Source organism: Sardina pilchardus, chromosome 1 (genome assembly GCF_963854185.1).
Source record: "Sardina pilchardus chromosome 1, fSarPil1.1, whole genome shotgun sequence".
NCBI classification, from domain to species: domain Eukaryota; kingdom Metazoa; phylum Chordata; class Actinopteri; order Clupeiformes; family Clupeidae; genus Sardina; species Sardina pilchardus.
The window spans coordinates 31,599,028-31,617,707 of record NC_084994.1 but is presented as its reverse complement, the minus strand read 5'-3'; the positions used below and the strand labels follow the sequence as shown (position 1 = coordinate 31,617,707).

The window sequence follows — 18,680 nt, the reverse complement described above, 5'->3', positions numbered from 1 at the left end:
TCCGAGGTAGTCTTGTTAATTCATGCAGGCATGACGGGCTCAAAGACTACCAGTCTATTATTATTGCAAGTTCCGAGGTGTGGCGAGAAAAACAAAAAACAAAGGCCCCGTTTCCCCAAAGGGGACTGTAACACTTTTCACAAACACAGTATAGGAAATGCACACTTTTGTTTCTGTTTCTGTTGTCTGTTTTTTTTAGGAGGGGCCAATGCTAGTAGTGACAGGAGAAGCAGCTGTGCATCAACAGATGTGAAAGTTGTTGGAGAAAAAGAGGGTTACACACTGCGCGTTTCTTAAAGGGCAGCATGATTGTAACACAGATTTTTTGGGACGTTGAAGGAGACAGGTCAAGATAACACGAAGACACAGACGGGCAAACATCAAACATCAAACTCCGAAGGTCTAGACACACACACACACACACACACACACACACACACACACACACACACACACACAGGGGGCGGTGGTATCTGGGTGTTTAGGGTCATTGTGATCGTAGAACTGCTGCGTGTGTGTGGTTGAATTTGTTGTTGTTGTTGTGGTGATGTTTGCTTGTTTGGTTGGTTGGTTTCTCGTCTTCGTCGCTGCAAAGACGACCTCAGTGGTCGAGGATGCGCAGGTTACCGGACACGATCTTGTTCTCCAGCATCGCTCCTGCAGGGATATCGATCCGGTCTCCGTGATTGGCTATAATGATGACGGTGCCCTGAACAGGTGACACCACACAGCAAATGAGAACAACAACAGACAACAGACAAAAGGCCAATATAACTTATTCTTATATTCTAGAGATACATTTTACAGTGCTGTCTTATAACACTAAAATTGACTACATATAAATGCTTTGTCAATTGTAACATGGCAACTATGACAGTTCTCCTGGTATACGGGAAAATAAATTAAAATGTATATACTGTATCATTTTATAGTATTTGCCAGTTGTGGTGCTTAGTGTACTTTTATTTACTTGTATGCTCTTAGTATGATAGGTATTTGATAGAAGCAAGAAATCTAATTAAAACACACATACACACAATTATTATTATTATTATTATTATTATTATTATAACAGTACAGTCCTGCAGGTGATAATGGTGATTCAAGGTCATTACATGCATAAATGCACAAGGGCTGGACTCATGGCTACTCCCAACTGACTATATTAATATAAGGGCGTCCATTAGGAGGTTTTCTAAGCACCAAGTTGAAACTTTGGGCAGCTGTGTTTAAATGACGGACTTTACCTTGAGGGCGACTTGCTTTCCAAATGTGACGTCTCCTGACACTGTTAAGTGATCCAACTCCAGCATGTCTGGTATACTCTCAAATCTCTTCAGGTAGTCTTGGACCTGTAACACACACATACACACAGACCTTAGCAATGTGACTCCCTTAAACACGGAGAAAAAAACACACACACACACACACACCTTGGTGAAGGAGCTGCCCAGCTTAACGTGCAACACACACACACACACACACACACACCTTGGTGAAGAAGCTGCCCAGCTTGACGTGCAACACACACACACACACACACACACACCTTGGTGAAGGAGCTGCCCAGCTTGACGTGCAACACACACACACACACCTTGGTGAAGGAGCTGCCCAGCTTGACGTGCAACACACACACACACACGCACACGCACACGCACACGCACACGCACACGCACACACACACACACACACACCTTGGTGAAGGAGCTGCCCAGCTTGACGTGCAACACACACACACACACACACACACACACCTTGGTGAAGGACCTGCCCAGCTTGACGTGCAACACACACACTGCCCAGCTTGACGTGCCACACACACACACACACACACACCTTGGTGAAGGAGCTGCCCAGCTTGACGTGCGGCGTGGTGCGGAACTCGCGCTTGGGGCTCATGGTGAGCGAGCCGGCGTCCAGGCTGTACAGGTTGGACATGACCAGCAGCAGGTCGGAGGTGGTCTTGACCGGCAGGAAGCGGCTGCGCGGCACGTTGATGCCCAGCGCGTTGTCGAAACTCTTGATGGCCGCGCCCACCGCCGTCTCCAGCTGGATCACGTTCAGACCGCCGTCCAGTGTCTGGAGAGGAGAGGGGGAGAGAGGGAGGGAGGGAGGGAGAGAGAGAGGGGGAGGGAGTAATGAGAGAGTGACTACTTTAAATTCCTTTGGTTATCACTGTTTAAAAGTTACACCCATAAGTAAGTTAATAAGTGTTAATTAAAACATCCATTCGTAAGTCATTTAATAAGTAAGTAATTAAGCATCAATTAACGCACGAACACACATACATAAATAGCTAACTAAGATGGGTGTAAAGTAAGTTAGTACATAAGTACATAACGCATCTACATACTACCGTAAGCATCAATTCACTGATGCTGGCATAATTCAGAACACAAGTGACGCCACACTTGACGCCATGTTGTAATTGTTTTGACAGGGACAACAACAAGGAGGCGGACATTCTGACAAACAGCACTCACTGATGCGCGTATGCTTACTCCACTCTACTTTTAAATGTTACTGGAATTGTTGTGAGAATTGCTTTAAAAAGCTAAAAATATTTACCATGTTGTTATGTCAGCCAAACGTAACGTAACGTAACGCTAATGTTTTTCTACCGCGACCGGTGCCTCACCTTGGGGTTGACGATGATCTCCATGTCCAGGGCGTTCTTGTCCTGCAGCCGCTTGATGGCGGGCAGGGAGATCCACAGGTTGTTGGTGTTGAAGATCTTGAACTTGGTGACGGACTTGAACTCGTCCACGTGGGCCTTGGGCACCTGGGCGATCTCCAGCAGACGCAGCTTGCCGTCGTACTGGGTGAGTGTACCGCCCTGTTCATGACAAGACGACAACAGGAGTCAGTGGCTGTCTACAATGATTGATTGTTGGAAATTACACTTGTAAGGCCAAACCCTAAACTGGCAGATTATCTTGAGGTCTAAACTATTCCAGGTTGAGCATACCAACATCTTAACACAGACAAGGCAGACTGTACTTGCAATGTAAGCCCAAACTTACAGGACGTGCCTTTCATGGTACCCAAAGACGCTTAACTAACAAAAAGGGGGGGGGGGGGGGGGGGGGGGTGCTTTTTGTTTTGAAGTGCTTATTTGAACATGGCCAGGGATGGGGCAGAGTGGACACAGAGTGTGGGACAGGAATCTACGAATGCATGAATGTATTTGATTATTCCTTCGTTTAATTAACGATTTCGTTTAGCATCGACACCATTCCACCTCTCCTCCGTAACACCCCTTCCTCCCGTCGTCTTCACCTTGACGTCGGCGCGGGTCTTGTCGGTGACCTCCATGACGAACTCGCAGCGGCGGTCGGCGGGCTGGCTGATGAGGTGGTGCAGGATGTGCAGGTCCACGGTGGCGCCCAGGTTGTCGATGTTGGACACGAAGATGTACTCCTTGCCCTGGGCGATGAGCTGGTCCAGCAGGCCCGAGTTGTGGAAGCTGGCGTAGATGTCGCCGTGACCCGGCGGGTACCAGGCCTCCGCGTTCTCGCCCGTCAGGCCCAGGTCGGTCGCCACGGGCAACAGCGACTCTTTGTTGATGCGCGGATACCTGGGGGGGAAAAATACAGTACATTGAATGTCATGCACTCATGCATGTACAAATATTACAGGTATTAAAGCAACACTAAAGCACTTTTCCTCTGTCGCACGCACGCTATTTGTTTATCCAGCAAATAACGATGTGTCCACAGACAAGGTATATTGCATGATTTTACAAAAGTATGATGCATTGCGACATCGAAGCCAGTCAAATTTGTAGTTTCTTATGTCTCATTTCATCGAACTACAGGAAGGCTACCCGATCTGATAAAGTTACTTAGTGCGGTTATAGCCAATAGAGGGCCACAAAGTGAATGCAGAAGTGCCGTTCACCCTGTTACGAGTTGATGACCCACTGAAATGATTTTGGAAACATTATTTTAAGGTACCAAAAATTCTTTAGTGTTGCTTTAATCATACACACAAGAATGTCTCTCACTCTTGTGAGGGGAATTAATTATACATACATCAGAGAGAGAGAGAGAGAGAGAGAGAGAGAGAGAGAGAGAGAGAGAGAGAGAGAGAGAGAGGGGGGGGGGGGTGAGCTGGAGCAGAATGGAGGAAGAGGAGGAGGAGGAGGAAGAGGGAGGGTGCCTTACCTGCTCTGGTTGAAGGTGTGGATCTTGACGCGGTGGTGGGTGTACTTCTGCAGGATCTTCTTGGTGTCCTCGTCCGTGTTGAAGGAGTTCATGAGGACCAGAGGCACGTCTGCGTTGTAGGTCTTATTCAGGTGCTGCATGTGGGGGGACAATGTGGAGGAGAAAAAGGCAGAAAAGAAAAATGGATGTATGGATGAGAACATTGGAGATAAAAGCCAGACAGGTAATATGAATGGATGGATGGATGAATGGATGGATGGATGGATGGATGGATGAATGGATGGATGCTTGTAGCATTCCCAAGGTTCTTGTGTCGACATAAAAAATGGTAGTGTTATTATGACCACTAGAGGGAGACCTCCGTCGGTGGCAGGAGTACACTGGCTACACTTCTGTCCTGTCCCAACTCAGTCAGTTCACTGACATTCAGCATTACTTTGTCAATAAATACAACACATTTGACTTATATAAAAAAAACTTGATCTTTCATCATCAAGATCTCCTTGATTGTTTGTATTGTACATGCACAGAAATAAAATAACATTTACACAGTTTAAAGGTCAAAGTTGACCCACCTCTCATGGCAAACATAGCAACCTAACCAAAGGTACTTTATGGAGCGGAAAATCAATGCTAGGCCAAAAAATATCAACTACACTTGCAGTGTGGCCTAAAAGAAAGCAATATAAAAGAACACAGATAAAAATATAAACTTGAAATCCAATCAATTTTTAAATGAAAGTCCGTAATGCTGCTTCAACAATATGTTGACTGGAATAAGGAGTCAATAAGGAGTTAAACTGGATCAGAGCCATCTCAGAATATTACCAACTAGTGAGCATTCTCGTTTTACCCATGATCCTCTAAACCCCCCTTTTGCTTTTGCCTCACATTATGTCTTCATTTACAGTGAGGACATACAGCTGTGATGAGCATTACATCCCATAATACTCATACGAAAAACATACGATTTCTACAGAAAATATATATATAAAAAAAAAGAAAAACGTGATTGGTGGACACAGGCCCACTGACCCGTCCTTACCCCGCCCCTCCCTCGGCCTTGTCCCGTACCTCGATCTGCTGCACGGTCAGGTCCAGGAAGGTGTTCTCGTTGCGGACGCTGATGAGACTCTTGGGGCCCTTGCAGCCCATGCTGGTGCCCAGGCCTCCGTTGAGCTTGACCACCGCCAGCTTGTTCAGGGCCTCCTTCTCCGGGATGCCCTCCGGCAGCCCCTTGGCAGCGATCCGCTCGTACGGCTGGATCTGTCACCGGAGGAGAGGAGAGGAGGAGAGGAGGAGAGGAGAGGAGGAGAGGAGGAGAGGAGGAGAGGAGGAGAGGAGAGGGGAGGGGAGAGGAGATGCAAAACAATGGTTATGAAATGCAGATGGAACGTACATCATCACACACACACACACACACACACACACACACACGCACCTAGGTTAAACCTTCTCACACAGGTTACACACACACACACACACACAAGAATGGAAAGGGATGTGTATGCCAATGTCATTTTGTTCAATTCCATCCCATCATTTTTCTTATTCTAATCCTACCTACAGTTCACAAATTACAAATTTAAGCAACACGAGCATTAGCGCAGTACTTAAAAAAATGGTTGCATAGCCACTGTACTAGACTGTAGAGTATACACACGTACATATCATATTAAGAGTAGAGAGGAGAGAACGAACCTGAATTTAGAGTACCTAGATATCATATTATGGTTATGGTTATTGCTATTTAGCAGATGCCTTTGTCCAAAGTAGAGTAGGGGGTGGGGGGAACCTGAATTTCCCACTGAACAGAGCACACAGTGATACCATGCTTTGTTCCAGAACTGAAAGAGTAGGACATTAGTGAATCCCTGGAGGGCCTCTTTAGGTCATTCATAACACGGTCACCACAGAACTGGGGATTTTCCTACAGTAGGCTAAGCAAGCACTGGACATCGCACAGTTCATCATTGTCCGGCAGAGCTTAACGACCCTGACCGCAAGCGTAGCTGGCTTGTAGACACACATAGTTGTACTTAATCACATATCATTTTATCACTTAGGTGGCTTCTTTCTCTGCAACGGTAGCCATACCACTAGCACGGAATGACACGGCGTTGCCATGGCAGCCCTTTCGAGCCCAACGGGCAGACACACAGACCCAGTTGGCAAAGCCTCTAGCGTGTGTCCAATAGCAACAGGGGGGACAGCCGCCTCACTTCACCGCACAGAGTCAAAGCTAAACCTGGACAGACTGACCACCAAGGGAGTCCACTCGCAAAGAGACCCACAATGCAACAGAGTGAATGAGTGAGTGAATGAATGAATGAATGAGTGAGTGAATGAATGAATGAACAGAATAGAACCGAACCAGGCCTGGCCTGTTTCCCAGAATTCACCACGGCAAAGCATTAGAGGGAAATAGACCCTGGGTGTCATGGCAACTTGCTGCACTGCCAAACAAGGAGGGGGGACAAAAACAATCAAAAAAAAGAAACAACTATTCCAATGGAATAGTTTTCTTTTATTAGGCCAGCGTTTTGGTGCCTGTCGACGCATTCAGAAGGGTCAACTCCTACAGCTCAGGACAGAAGAGAGAGAGAGAGAGAGAGAGAGAGAGAGAGAGAGAGAGAGAGAGAGAGAGAGAGAGAGAGAGAGACAGAGAGAGACAGAGAGAGACAGAGAGAGAGAGAGAGAGAGAGACAGAGAGAGAGAGACTCTTATTTGTATGTGTGTATGATTAATCAGGGTCATCATCAGGGTCAACCGCTACAGCTAAGCTCAGCACAGAAGAGACAGAGAGAGAGAGATAGAAATATAGATAAATAGAGAGAGAGAGACAGACAGACAGACAGACAGACAGACAGACAGACAGGTGGACAGCAGAGGGCTGGGGGGAGGTCAAGGGCTTAGGAGCAATGAATCACCGGTCAGCAGCAACATCAACCCCAGCGACAAGGCTACAGTTTGGAACCAGTCAACATTTTCAGCTCGAACAGATGGGGGAGTAAAAAAAGGTTGCTAGAAATGCAAACAGACTTCTTAACAGGGTGAAAGACCTGAAAGTATAAACACATATAATCTCTCAAAAATGTACTTATAACCAAGAGACCAGCCGTTTGTTTGTTTTTTTTCCTTCTTGTGAAACATTTTTATAATGTTTACCATGTCTATTTGACATTCTTAAAGTTCTTAAAACTTTATGCGTGGACACTTGTAGTTCAGAGCCCAGTGCTGAGTACTTCTTGTGAAACATTTAATCATGTTTACCACGTTTATTTGACATTCTTAAAGTCTTGGGTCAACATCACACGTTTTTCTGCGTGGACACTGTGCAGTTCAGAGCCCAGGGCTGAGGACATGTTTACTGCGTGGACACTCTGCAATTCAGAGCCCCGGGCTGAGGACATGTTTACCGCGTGAACTCTCTGTAATTCAGAGCCCCGGGCTGAGGACATGTTTACCGCGTGAACTCTCTGTAATTCAGAGCCCCGGGCTGAGGACATGTTTACCGCGTGGACACTCTGAATTGCAGAGTGTCCACGCAGTAAACATGCACGTCCTCAGCCCTGGGCTCTGAATTGCAGAGTGTCCACGCAGTAAACATGCACGTCCTCAGCCCTGGGCTCTGAATTGCAGAGTGTCCACGCAGTAAACATGCACGTCCTCAGCCCTGGGCTCTGAATTGCAGAGTGTCCACGCAGTAAACATGCACGTCCTCAGCCCTGGGCTCTAAATTGCAGAGGCCGAGTATGTTTACTGCGTGGACACTTTGTAGTCCTGCGTTGAGGACGTGCCGAAAGGCACAGCTGCATTGTGGGAGTTTCACAACGTGGGGGGGGGGGGGGGGTGGGTGGGTGAGCGAGACGGCATGTCTCTGACCTTTAGGAGCCGGGAGCACTACAGCTGTGGTGTGGGGGCTACGGAGAACAGGGTTAAATATAGAGCGGGCTCGCATGATGTGCACCGCACGTGTTGGTTGGGTGTGTCTGTGCGCTCGTGTGTGTGTGTGTGTGTGTGTGTGTGTGTGTGTGTGTGTGTGTGCGTACGTGTGTGTGAGCATCACAAATCTTACGCTGTGGCTGACTTAAACTACACCATTCATCACCCACTGGTTCTACTACACGTATTGGTTGGGTGTGTGTCCTGTGCGTACGTGTGTGTCTGTGCGTACGTGTGTGTGTGAGCATCACAAATCTTACACTGTGACTGACTTCAACTACACCATTCACTACCCACTGCGTTCATTCTGAAATACTCAACTTCATTCACCCCAAACACTTGTGTCTGTGTCTGTGGTGGAATGGGAGAGAGGTGTGGTCTCAGACAGGCCTCTTCTAAAGATGCGGCTCCATGTGAATCAGTTTGCCTACATTTAGAGTTCATGCTTCATGCCATTTCTATGGCCTGACAAGAGAGGAATGAGTGCTAGAGAGAGTGAGAGAGAGAGAGAGAGAGAGAGAGAGAGAGTGCGAGAGTGAGAAACTGATAGACAGACAGGCAGGTAGATATCAGTGATGATAACTTGGGCTAGTGTTGTGAAACTGGGATAAGGTAAACAGCCTTGTGGGCCCCAATACAAACTCATATGTGTGCCTGCCTGCCTGCCAGACTATGTGTGCTTGTGTGTGTGTGCATGCATGCCTGCCTGTGTGTGTGTGTGTGTGTGTGTGTGTGAGAGTGTGTGTGAGTGTGTGTGTGTGTGTGTGTGTGTGTGTGTGTGTTGAGCAAACACACTCTTACTCAACAAACCCCATTCAGCAGTGCCTATAAAATGTACACGCAAATCAAACAGGAACGCTCGACTTGGAGCGCTGTGTGCTTGCAATGCAAGATCATATATTTTGCATTTTGTTACTTTGTGGACACAAAGGGAACGTTCACGAGATGTACTTTAACACAAAGTCAACAGTCAATAGCCAACGAGCACCACAGAGCTGAGCTTTTCATGAGCCCAGATGAGAGGGAGCCATATCTAGCATTTAGGCCTAGTAAAGGACGCACATCTAGCATATAGCCTATATAGGATGCACACTATGCAAAGGGAGGTACAACAAGGATGCACACAATGCAAAGGGAGCTACAACAAGGACGCACTCAATGCAAAGGGAGCTACAACAAAATGCAAAGATAAGATAAAATAAGAATCTTTTTTTTTAGGGAGGGTTCCTCAAAGAAGTGTATTACGAAACAAGATATCAGCCATCAGGGGAGAAGGCCATTAAGAAAAAGACCACCAGGGTCAGCTCCAAGAGCACGTGGTCTTCTCAGTGCTCCAGAACACCGGCTGGCAGGATTCTGTGTTCTACTCCACTCTGGGCTCTCAACGTCACCGTTAGCTTTAGCACTAGCGTTCGGGATCGAGATCATATTCCACACTGTGACTCAGTTGACCTCTAATAAGCCTGATGCACACACTTTCTAAACAGGCATATGAATGATATAGGCACATAGCGTCTTGCTAGTGGGCACACGCTAATCTATCAAGGGGCGAGATATAAAGATCACATTTTTTTTCCCCCTTTGGGATTTTTGTCAGGCGTGTACTGTAGGTACCAGCTGACCTGGAAGTAAAGGTTAACTCCGGCAGCGGCGGGCGTCTGTGGGGAGATCGTATTGCACATGGCAGCTCGATCAGACCACTGTGGCGTGAGCATTGCAAGCCAGTGAGCGAGCGACCGAGCGAATGAACGGTGGTGCGATTGAACACCTGCTCACATAGAGTTTGCGACACAGCTTCACAAAAATTAACCCTAAATCTCACTGTGCGGAACTCTATCGAGCCCCTTAGAGGAAACCTACAGCAACCTAAAATAAAACTAAACGAAGGTAAATAAAACCATACAATACTAAATATCACATAAAGTCACCAGCATTGATCAATCCAGTGGTAACGAACACAAATGAAAAGTATCTCCCTGTGATTGGCTAATTCAAACAGAATAACTCGGTCACAATAACGTTACCCGAGATAGTATATGCCAATGACACGTCACTATCTGAACAATTTTCGACACACAGCATTGCAAACGAGTGACATAGGTCGATTGATCAGGCTGAACCTCCACTCGAGGCATTCACATATTTACGTCATATCTACATCGTATCTATTCGGTCAGCGGATGCTTTTCTCCGAAAGGCGAGCGGCTGACCCTTGCTGTAGCGGACAACGGGCGCCCGTGAGCAGGGCAGTCAAGACTGTGGCGCGGACGGACCTGCTGCGGCTGCTGCCACTGCCCGACGTGTGCACGATGACCTTCCTGTGTGTGTGTCTGTGTGTGTGTGTCGGGGAAAGATCAGCGCAGAGATTGGGTTTCACATTCCCCTGCAAGCCAAGGCGAGCTGAGCAGAGCCGAGCAGAGCCCAGCGGACTGTAGTGCGAGCGGAATGTCTGTGGAGCGTTGCGGAGTCCGAATGGCACAACAGGCCGCCTGCCTTCCTGCGAGGTCACCAGACACAGACACGCCCACTCTGCCCAACACAGGGGAACGGGCCACCGGCTGCAGGGAACGGGCTGATGAGGGAAATGTCAGCCAAGACCGGCTCTCTCTCAGCTCACTAACGCCAACACACCCCGTCTCATTCTGTCTCTCTCTCTCTCTCAACATTATCACTTTACTTCCTCATTTGTTCTCCAAGATTAACACTCTTATTTTCTCTCTCTCTCTCTTTCTTCTTTGTGCTCTCCCTCTCTCTAGTTCTTCCCTCATTTGATGTAACACTTTATTCTCCCTCATTTATTCTCTCTCTTCTCTCTCTTTCTTTCTTTCTTTCTTTCTCCCTTGCACACTCTCTCTCTCTCTTTCTTCTTTGTGCACTGTCTCTCTCTAGTTCTTCCCTCATTTGATTTAACACTTTACTCTCCCCCTCCTCTATTCCCCAAGATTAACTTTCTCTCTTCTCTCTCTTTCTGTCTCCCTCTCTCTCTCCCCCTCTCTCTCTCCCTCTCTCTCTCTCCCTCTCTCTCTCTTGATGTAAGGATGCTGGAGAGGGCAGGCTATTTATAGTGTAACCTTCTACTCACAGGGGTATTTCAAAGCGGAAAGTGGAGGCAGATTCTACAGAAATGGGGGGGGGGGGGTGAAGAGACAGTGGAAATGTCATGGGTGATGCATCACAATCTCATTATGCACATTAACATCTTGCCGTGTGCGGACACACACACACACAGAGTTCAGGAATAAAGTTCTGTAACTATTCTGCAAATCCAGAGGCTTTTGACACCATATATAGAAAGCTTCATTGGTAGATAAACTATGTCAGCTTGGCTCACTGGGCATGCCATAAACCTCTTCATATATCACTGTGGAGACCATCAGCAGGCACACCACTCACACTCACACTCACACTCACACTCACACTCACACTCACACTCACACTCACACTCACACTCACACTCACACTCACACACACACACACACACACACACACACACACACACACACACACACACACACACACACACACACTCACACACTCACACACACACACACACACACACACACACACACACACACACACACACACACACACACACTCACACTCACACTCACACTCACACTCACACTCACACTCACACTCACACTCACACTCACACTCACACTCACACAGCCTGGTTTCTATAAATCACCTAGTACATGCAAAAATCCTCCTCTCTCCCCCTCTCCTTGTCTCTTTTTCCCCTCCCTCCCTCCCTCCCTCTCTCTGTCCCCCTCCCTCCCTCTCTCTCTCTCTCTCTCCCTCCCTCTCTCTCTCTCTCTCTCTGTCCCTCTCCTTCTACACAGGCATGCCGCCTGCTGCCATTCCAGAACCCCTCACACCACCACACCGCACCCCACCTCTTCACCCGCTGCTCCGAAGTCACATGACACTTTGTGCCTCTCCAGACTGGGACTCACAGCCACAGGGACTGGGACACTCTGCCCACAATGAAAGAGCACTCAATCACTCAGCCTCTCCACTTCTCTCTACACACACACACCCTCCTCTCCCCTCTCTTCTCTTCTTCTTCTCTACTCCCCTCCCCTCTTCACTTCTCTCCTCCTCTCACCCCTTCCACTACTCTCCTCTCTTCTCTTCTCCTCTACTCTACTCTACTCCCCTCCCCTCTTCTCCTCTCCTCCTCTCTCCTCTTCACTTATCTCCTCCTCTCACCCCTTCCACTCCTTTCCTCTCTTATCTTCTCCTCTACTCTACTCCCCTCTTCTCCTCTCCTCCCCACCTCCTCTCTCCTCTTCACTTCTCTCCTCCTCTCACCCCTTCCACTCCTCTCTTCTCCTCTCCTCTACCCCCCTCCCCTCCCCTCTCCTCTCCTCCCCACCTCCTCTCTTCTCTCTTGTAGCAGTAGCAGAGACGACCCACTCAAGAGTGGCCCCTTTTATCCCTCTTCTAGAACACTCTACGACGGTGGAGATGAAGACGGACACCAGACGTACCCCCCCCCCCCCCCCCTCCTCCTTCTGTAACGTCAGAGTCAAGGACATTATTCCTCTGTCCTCGACACCGTTTCAAAAAGGACATTTTGTTCCGACTCACACGCTCCTATCGGCTCTAGCGCGACACGATTGTGTGTGGGTGCTGCACACTGGCCATTCTGAACGGCTAAAATAGAACACTTTCAGTTCTGGGTAGCCAACAGTGAGAATGTGTCTAATACACGTGTGTGTGTGTGTGACATGTCTGACACACATTTCACACGACTGATAAAGTTACTGTCTGCAACAACATAACACTTCTATGTTCTACATAATACCACTAGAATGTCGTATACAGTAGTAGGCCTATACGGCTAAAATAGCCTATAGGTATTAGCACCAAAATTAAATGACAAATAGATAACAATGAACACCATCACTATAAACAAGGCTCACTATCCAACTAGCCCGCTGTACAAAACAGCACCCTATCCAAGCCTTATCTGGTGGCTGTCATACTGAGTGATGAAACTAAATGCAAAAATCATTTTTGGCCCAAAAACAATCCCACTAATCCGCTACACATCCTAACGCACCCTGCCCAATGTCAGTCATAGATTGCTAGATTGAGGGCTGGGGCAGGTGAGGGCTGGACAGGTGAGGACTGGAACAGGTGAGGACTGGGACAGGTGAAGTTACTCACGGATTCCTCTGGGGGCCTGTGGATCTTGGCCCAATCCACCGAGGGGCCCTTCACCTGCAGGAACCTGTGGAAGAGCTTCTTGAAGCCCTCAAAGTCCTTCTGGGCCACCTGGAGAACACACAGAACCAGAGAGAGCACAGGAACAGGTGAGTTGAGGAACACACAGAACCAGAGAGAGCATAAGAACAGGTGAGTTGAGGAACACACAGAACCAGAGAGAGCAGGAACAGGTGAGTTGCAGTGTGTTTGGAATTTGGATACTGCGCACGGCCCTAAACAACAACTAGCACCTGCCTGCCTTGTGTAAGCCGTATGAAGTGTGACCATACCATATAACAACAACAACAATAATGTTAATACATTTAACGTATAGAGCGCTTTTCTAGATACTCAAAGTTGCTTTACATAACAGTAACAGGTTAAAAACACACAAAAAAATCACAGAAGAAAACATAACATAGCAATGATCAACATTATGTTATACATTAAAAGCCGTTCTGAAGAGATGTTTTGAGTTACTATGGACATGTCACAGTGCAGTCCTCTCTCCTGAGGGAAAGGGCAGCAATGGAGAAGGCTTTATCACATAGGTGTTTGGTCCCTATGGGGTTTACATTTCATTTAGTAAGTATGTACTGTAAGTAAGTAAGTAAGTAAGTAACTAAGTAAGTACTACTTACTATTTACTTACTTTATCACATGGGTGTTTGGTCCCTATGGGGTTTACATTTCATTTATGTACACGTCACTTAGCTGACACTTTTATCTAAAGGGACTTACAACGATCACGGTACAATAAGGGAAGGAGTCCCAAGGTCACTAGGGGGAGAGGAGTTTGGTATCAGGGGAGCAGAGGCTGTTGGAAGGGAGTGTGATGATGGAGCAGGTCATGGAGGACTGTGTTAGTCTGGCCTAGTATCTCCACTCGTTTTCATTTCACTGAGAAATTCTCCCCTCTACGCGTTTAAGGGCCGTTCACACCAAGAACGATAACGATAACTATAACCATAACGATAAATGCGTCCACACTGGCCAACGATAAGAAAAGTCTCTCCTCATGTTAATGAATGTGATGGCTAGAATATTATGGGTTCTGATTGGCTGTTAGCTTTTTATCGTTCTCGAAATCGCTCTGAAAGTGATCAACAACGATATCGTTCTTCATGTCGTTATCGTTATAGTTTATGTGTGAACGTTGTCATTCATATTAACGAGAGCAATATTTGTTTATAGTTATCGTTATCGTTCTTGGTGTGAACGGGCCTTAACTTTGTGGGTGGAGTAAATCAGAATCATTATGAGTAGTGAGAAGATTCCATCCTTTCATAATGCCATTCTAGACTTTCAGTGTTTGTTTGTTGTGTTGAAAGACCCCGTAGCATTCAATGTGTTCCCGACGTGTTACTTAAATTACTAATTACATTATATATTATGACTAACTTTCACTTAACAATACATCATGTACATACTGTATGAATTATTTGGAAACATTTAAGCTCTACTACTACAGTAAATTCCAAGATGGCAGTATTTACAGTCCAAAGGCTTCTTATATTCAGATCTTTGCTGTGCATAGCCATTTCCACATGTTGGACAATAACTTCTGTGTAAATATTGCATAACCGGTCCCTGTGACCGAAATAGACAGCTTGAGTGAAATATTCATGAACCTCTGTAACCAAAGACTGTTGTCCATGGCAGAACACTCAATGAGCTTGGTGAGTGAGTGAGTGAGTGAGTCCTTCATAGTTGGAATGGGCAATGTCAGGGGTCAGTGTGTGTGATCTATGACCTTACCATGTTGCCCCCCCCATCCTTGACCCGTCCAAATTACTGAACACACACACACTCACTCACTCACTCACTCACTCATCCATCTGGACACCCTGTGTCTGTCATCCCACTGCCAACAAAGAGACGTCTGTCCTTGCAGCTCAAAACAGCTTACACCCTGTGGCCTGACATATCGCTAGAACTCTCCTCATGATACGTAAGGGATAACGGACTTCATGGCGTTCGGGGTATCAGAGAGATAATGCACGTTCGAGGTGATAATGTGGCTACGGCGCCTAGCGTAGCAGATGTTTAACCTCGAAGTGCATTATTTTTCTGTTGCCCAATCCATTATCAGGCTTAAACCACTGTTGTTACACTTGTGTTGGGTGAATTTGCTGCTATAATTCCACCTTTTGTGCGTAGAACTACTTCATGCTTGTAGAACTACTTCTTTCTGTCACATATTGACTGATTTCTCAACTTGCAGGACAAGCGGTCATCATTAGTTCTAAATGGATGGTTGCTATGGCCAAAGCCCAGTCGTTAGTTCCATCTCTCTCGTTGTCAAGTGGGCATATCCCAGGATTCTGATGAACCTCAGCTTCGTGAAATCACTGTTGGAGCTAAGTGTGTGCATGCATGCGTGTGTGTGTGTGTGTGTGTGTGTGTGTGTGTGTGCGCGTGCATGTATGTGTGTGTATGTGTGCGCGTGTGTGTGTATGCGCGTGTGTGTGTGTGTGTGTGTGTGTGTGTGTGTCTATGTACCTTAGCATCGTTGCCCTTGCCGGTGGTGACCAGCTTGTCCAGCTCCGAGTGCAAGGAGCTCTCCAGCTGCTGCCGCATCTTCTCCTGGAACTCCGTCATCCCGTCAGTGCCCTTACCCAACCCTCCTGAGGAGCAGAGGAGAGGAGGAGGAGAGGAGGAGAGGAGGAGATGGAGGAGAGAGGAGATGGAGGAGAGAGGACATGGAGGAGAGAGGAGAGAGGGGAGAGGAGGAGAGGAGAGGAGGAGCAGAGGAAGAGAGAGGAGGAGAGGAGAGAGGAGGAGCAGAGGAGAGAGGACATGGAGGAGAGAGGAGGAGAGGAGAGAGAGGAGAGGAGGAGCAGAGGAGGAGAGAGGAGCAGAGGAGGAGAGGAGAGAGGACATGGAGGAGAGGAGAGAGAGAGAGAGTGGGAGAGAGAGAGAGAGAGAGAGAGAGCAAATAAAAGAAAACGTAGAGAATCACAGACGGTAGTGAGCAACAGAGTCCACGGTGTTTCAGCTTAAACATTGATCAGGACATTCAGCCCAGTCAACACGATCAGGCAGAAATGCCACAATGTGTCCAACATTCATCACACACACACCAAGTAAACTTCCTCAAACTCACTCCCAAAACTGCACTGCGAAACTGAAAGCAACATCAGGATTAATAAAAAAAAAAAACAACGCAATAATGTTAATCCAACTGTGACATTTGAGTAGTAGTCAGTCCCAAAAGTGCCAATACTACGCACAGAAAATGTCAACAGATGGCCATCTACCTTCCAACTGTTAATGAAGACCATTTGCTCCAGCGTATGACACAGAGCGAGAACAGTGTTATTGGTTTTATGTAGGCTAGCCACAAAATTGGTTTGTCAGCACATTTGCTACGTCCTTGCAGAGTAATATTCTATCATGACATTGATCAAGAAGACCTAGGCCTAACCTGTACGACGATACTACACAGTGTTTCGGGATGTGTGGTCGTTGTGCCACGAATTTGAGCTAAGACTTGTGCATTAGAGAGGGACAAATATTGCCACACGTTGCACAGAGAACCATTACAAACAGTCTATGTGTTACATTCAAGAATATGTCCCATCTTGGATCCCAATGAATACAATGTGTTCTGCAATGTAATCTGCATGCTATTCATGTTAGTCTCAAGGGTTGCATGTGAAGGAAGTGACCTTACTCCTTCAAGTCATTTAAATGTCAGGCACGTTCTAAGTGTGTCTCTAAACGCCTGAGCATGGTTGTGAGTAATAAATCGTAATGGAAAACGTCAGAAACTTAAGTCATCATCTTACCTGGAACGTAAGCCATTTCTATCACCTGAGCTATGAGTTATGATGACGAACTCAACTGTCAAACGCAACTCAACTCTCTTGCAGTGGTCCAAGAATTGCAATGGAATTGGTCCTCCTAGATGGGACTTTTACTTCACCCCAACCCGAGAAGCAAAGAATCTAACGGGACACCGAGCAGGTGATAGCTCGTGTGGGGAAGACGAAATCAAAGAGACTGTGGCAGAGGACTGTGTGGTCAATTCATCAGTAAGTCCAGCCCTTTGTCAACATCCAACTAGATGGACTGGCATTCTGCCTGATTCTCCCCTCCCACTTTTTTCACCGAGTACAGAGATATCCACAGCGATAGTTGATTGAGTCAGACGGACAGTGAGAGAGGTAGCTCTTATCTTTACAAACAGGGCTTACACGTTTTAACCGATGCGCTATGATTGTGTTAGCACTGTCATGTCCATTTGTGGGAACAAAGAGGGTGCAAGGTAGTTGTCAGACTTGGAGCCATATTCAATTGCAGGCAAAAATCCACGTGACAACAAGCGCTTTTGACAAAGACTTGTGTGGCATGTTGAATGGCGCTAGATAACGTTGGTTGAATCTCTTCAATAGCAAGTCATCCTATTGCAGACATAGAGCTAAACTTCACATTTCGTGTTGCCTTCTTTAGAGGCGGGTCGCATTGTAGCCGCGTAGACAGCCAAACAGTAACACGACAAAACAGTGTCATGCTCGGCTGTGTCAACTCAAGCTAGTGCTAGCAAGCTGACAGGTGAACAGTTGCAGGAACAAAGCTAGGAGCACGTTTAAGAAATGACAAGCGACTTTTCATCCGACCTCAGTTCTACAATTAAATTTCTGTTCATGAAGGGCCAAGCAGCACACGAGCAAAGCTGCAAATGAGACACTCCATGCACGGAGCCAGTTTATTTACCCACCTTGTACAAATTACTTTGGTTTCCACAAGAGAACTCCAAGGACAGTGCTTGGCTACTCGGGGCGAGAGGGCTCACCACGAAAGTACGCAGACTTTAAATACGTGCACACTAAAAGAGTAGCCACATAACCTGCTGCCTGCCTGACCAGAACTCAGACCTTACATGCATAGGTCACCCATCAAACACTTTCCCCAGCCAATGCGTGCGTCATTTCAACCTGCATCAGCCAACTTCCATGCGGAAGTGTGATTACACGCAGACGTTTAAGCGTGACACGTGATTGGTTGAACACTAGCCAGTGACACTTGAGGCTTCATGACCTGCCTCTGCTCAACAAGCATGAGCCTTACACAACTATTTATAATATCAACACCATCTTTTATAACGTGTAGTCATTTACAAAAGTGGAATAAAATAGGAAAAAATAAGAGGGGGTTCTTAAATCGTGTCGCTTATTGAGCGTATTCCCATGGTTTGTGCGGCAGCTCTGTGATTAATGTGCAAACAGTGCCTCCTACCGGCATAAAGTCACTGTGACAGTTTAAAACAGAACTAGATAGAGATAGATAGATAGATAGATAGATAGATAGATAGATAGATAGATAGATAGTTAGATAGATAGATATACA

General features: G+C 46.8%; 1 protein-coding gene across 2 annotated transcripts; it reads right to left on the bottom strand.

Moving 5' to 3' along the window:
* Positions 1-430: 430 nt before the first annotated feature.
* On the bottom strand, positions 431-18,211 carry ugp2a (UDP-glucose pyrophosphorylase 2a). Of its 2 annotated transcripts, none has more exons than XM_062542190.1 (10): positions 18,052-18,211; positions 15,831-15,955; positions 13,290-13,397; positions 5,244-5,435; positions 4,170-4,303; positions 3,283-3,580; positions 2,642-2,839; positions 1,840-2,082; positions 1,248-1,352; positions 431-709 (listed from the first exon to the last, which is right to left on the bottom strand). In XM_062542190.1, exons 2-10 carry the CDS (start codon positions 15,927-15,929, stop codon positions 602-604), a joined length of 1,485 nt encoding a protein of 494 aa, XP_062398174.1. In that variant the 5' UTR covers positions 15,930-15,955; positions 18,052-18,211; the 3' UTR covers positions 431-601. The 2 variants fall into 2 exon arrangements, with proteins under 2 accessions (XP_062398174.1, XP_062398168.1); XM_062542184.1 differs by lacking the exon at positions 18,052-18,211 and adding an exon at positions 17,120-17,341.
* Between the last annotated feature and the right edge of the window lie 469 nt (positions 18,212-18,680).

Coding starts and splice junctions, on each gene's coding strand:
- ugp2a (XM_062542184.1), bottom strand. Junction 3,581..4,169: donor CACACCTTCAACCAGAGCAG/GTAAGGCACCCT, acceptor TTTCCCCCCCAG/GTATCCGCGCATCAACAAAG. Junction 2,083..2,641: donor AGATCATCGTCAACCCCAAG/GTGAGGCACCGG, acceptor TCTCCTCTCCAG/ACACTGGACGGCGGTCTGAA.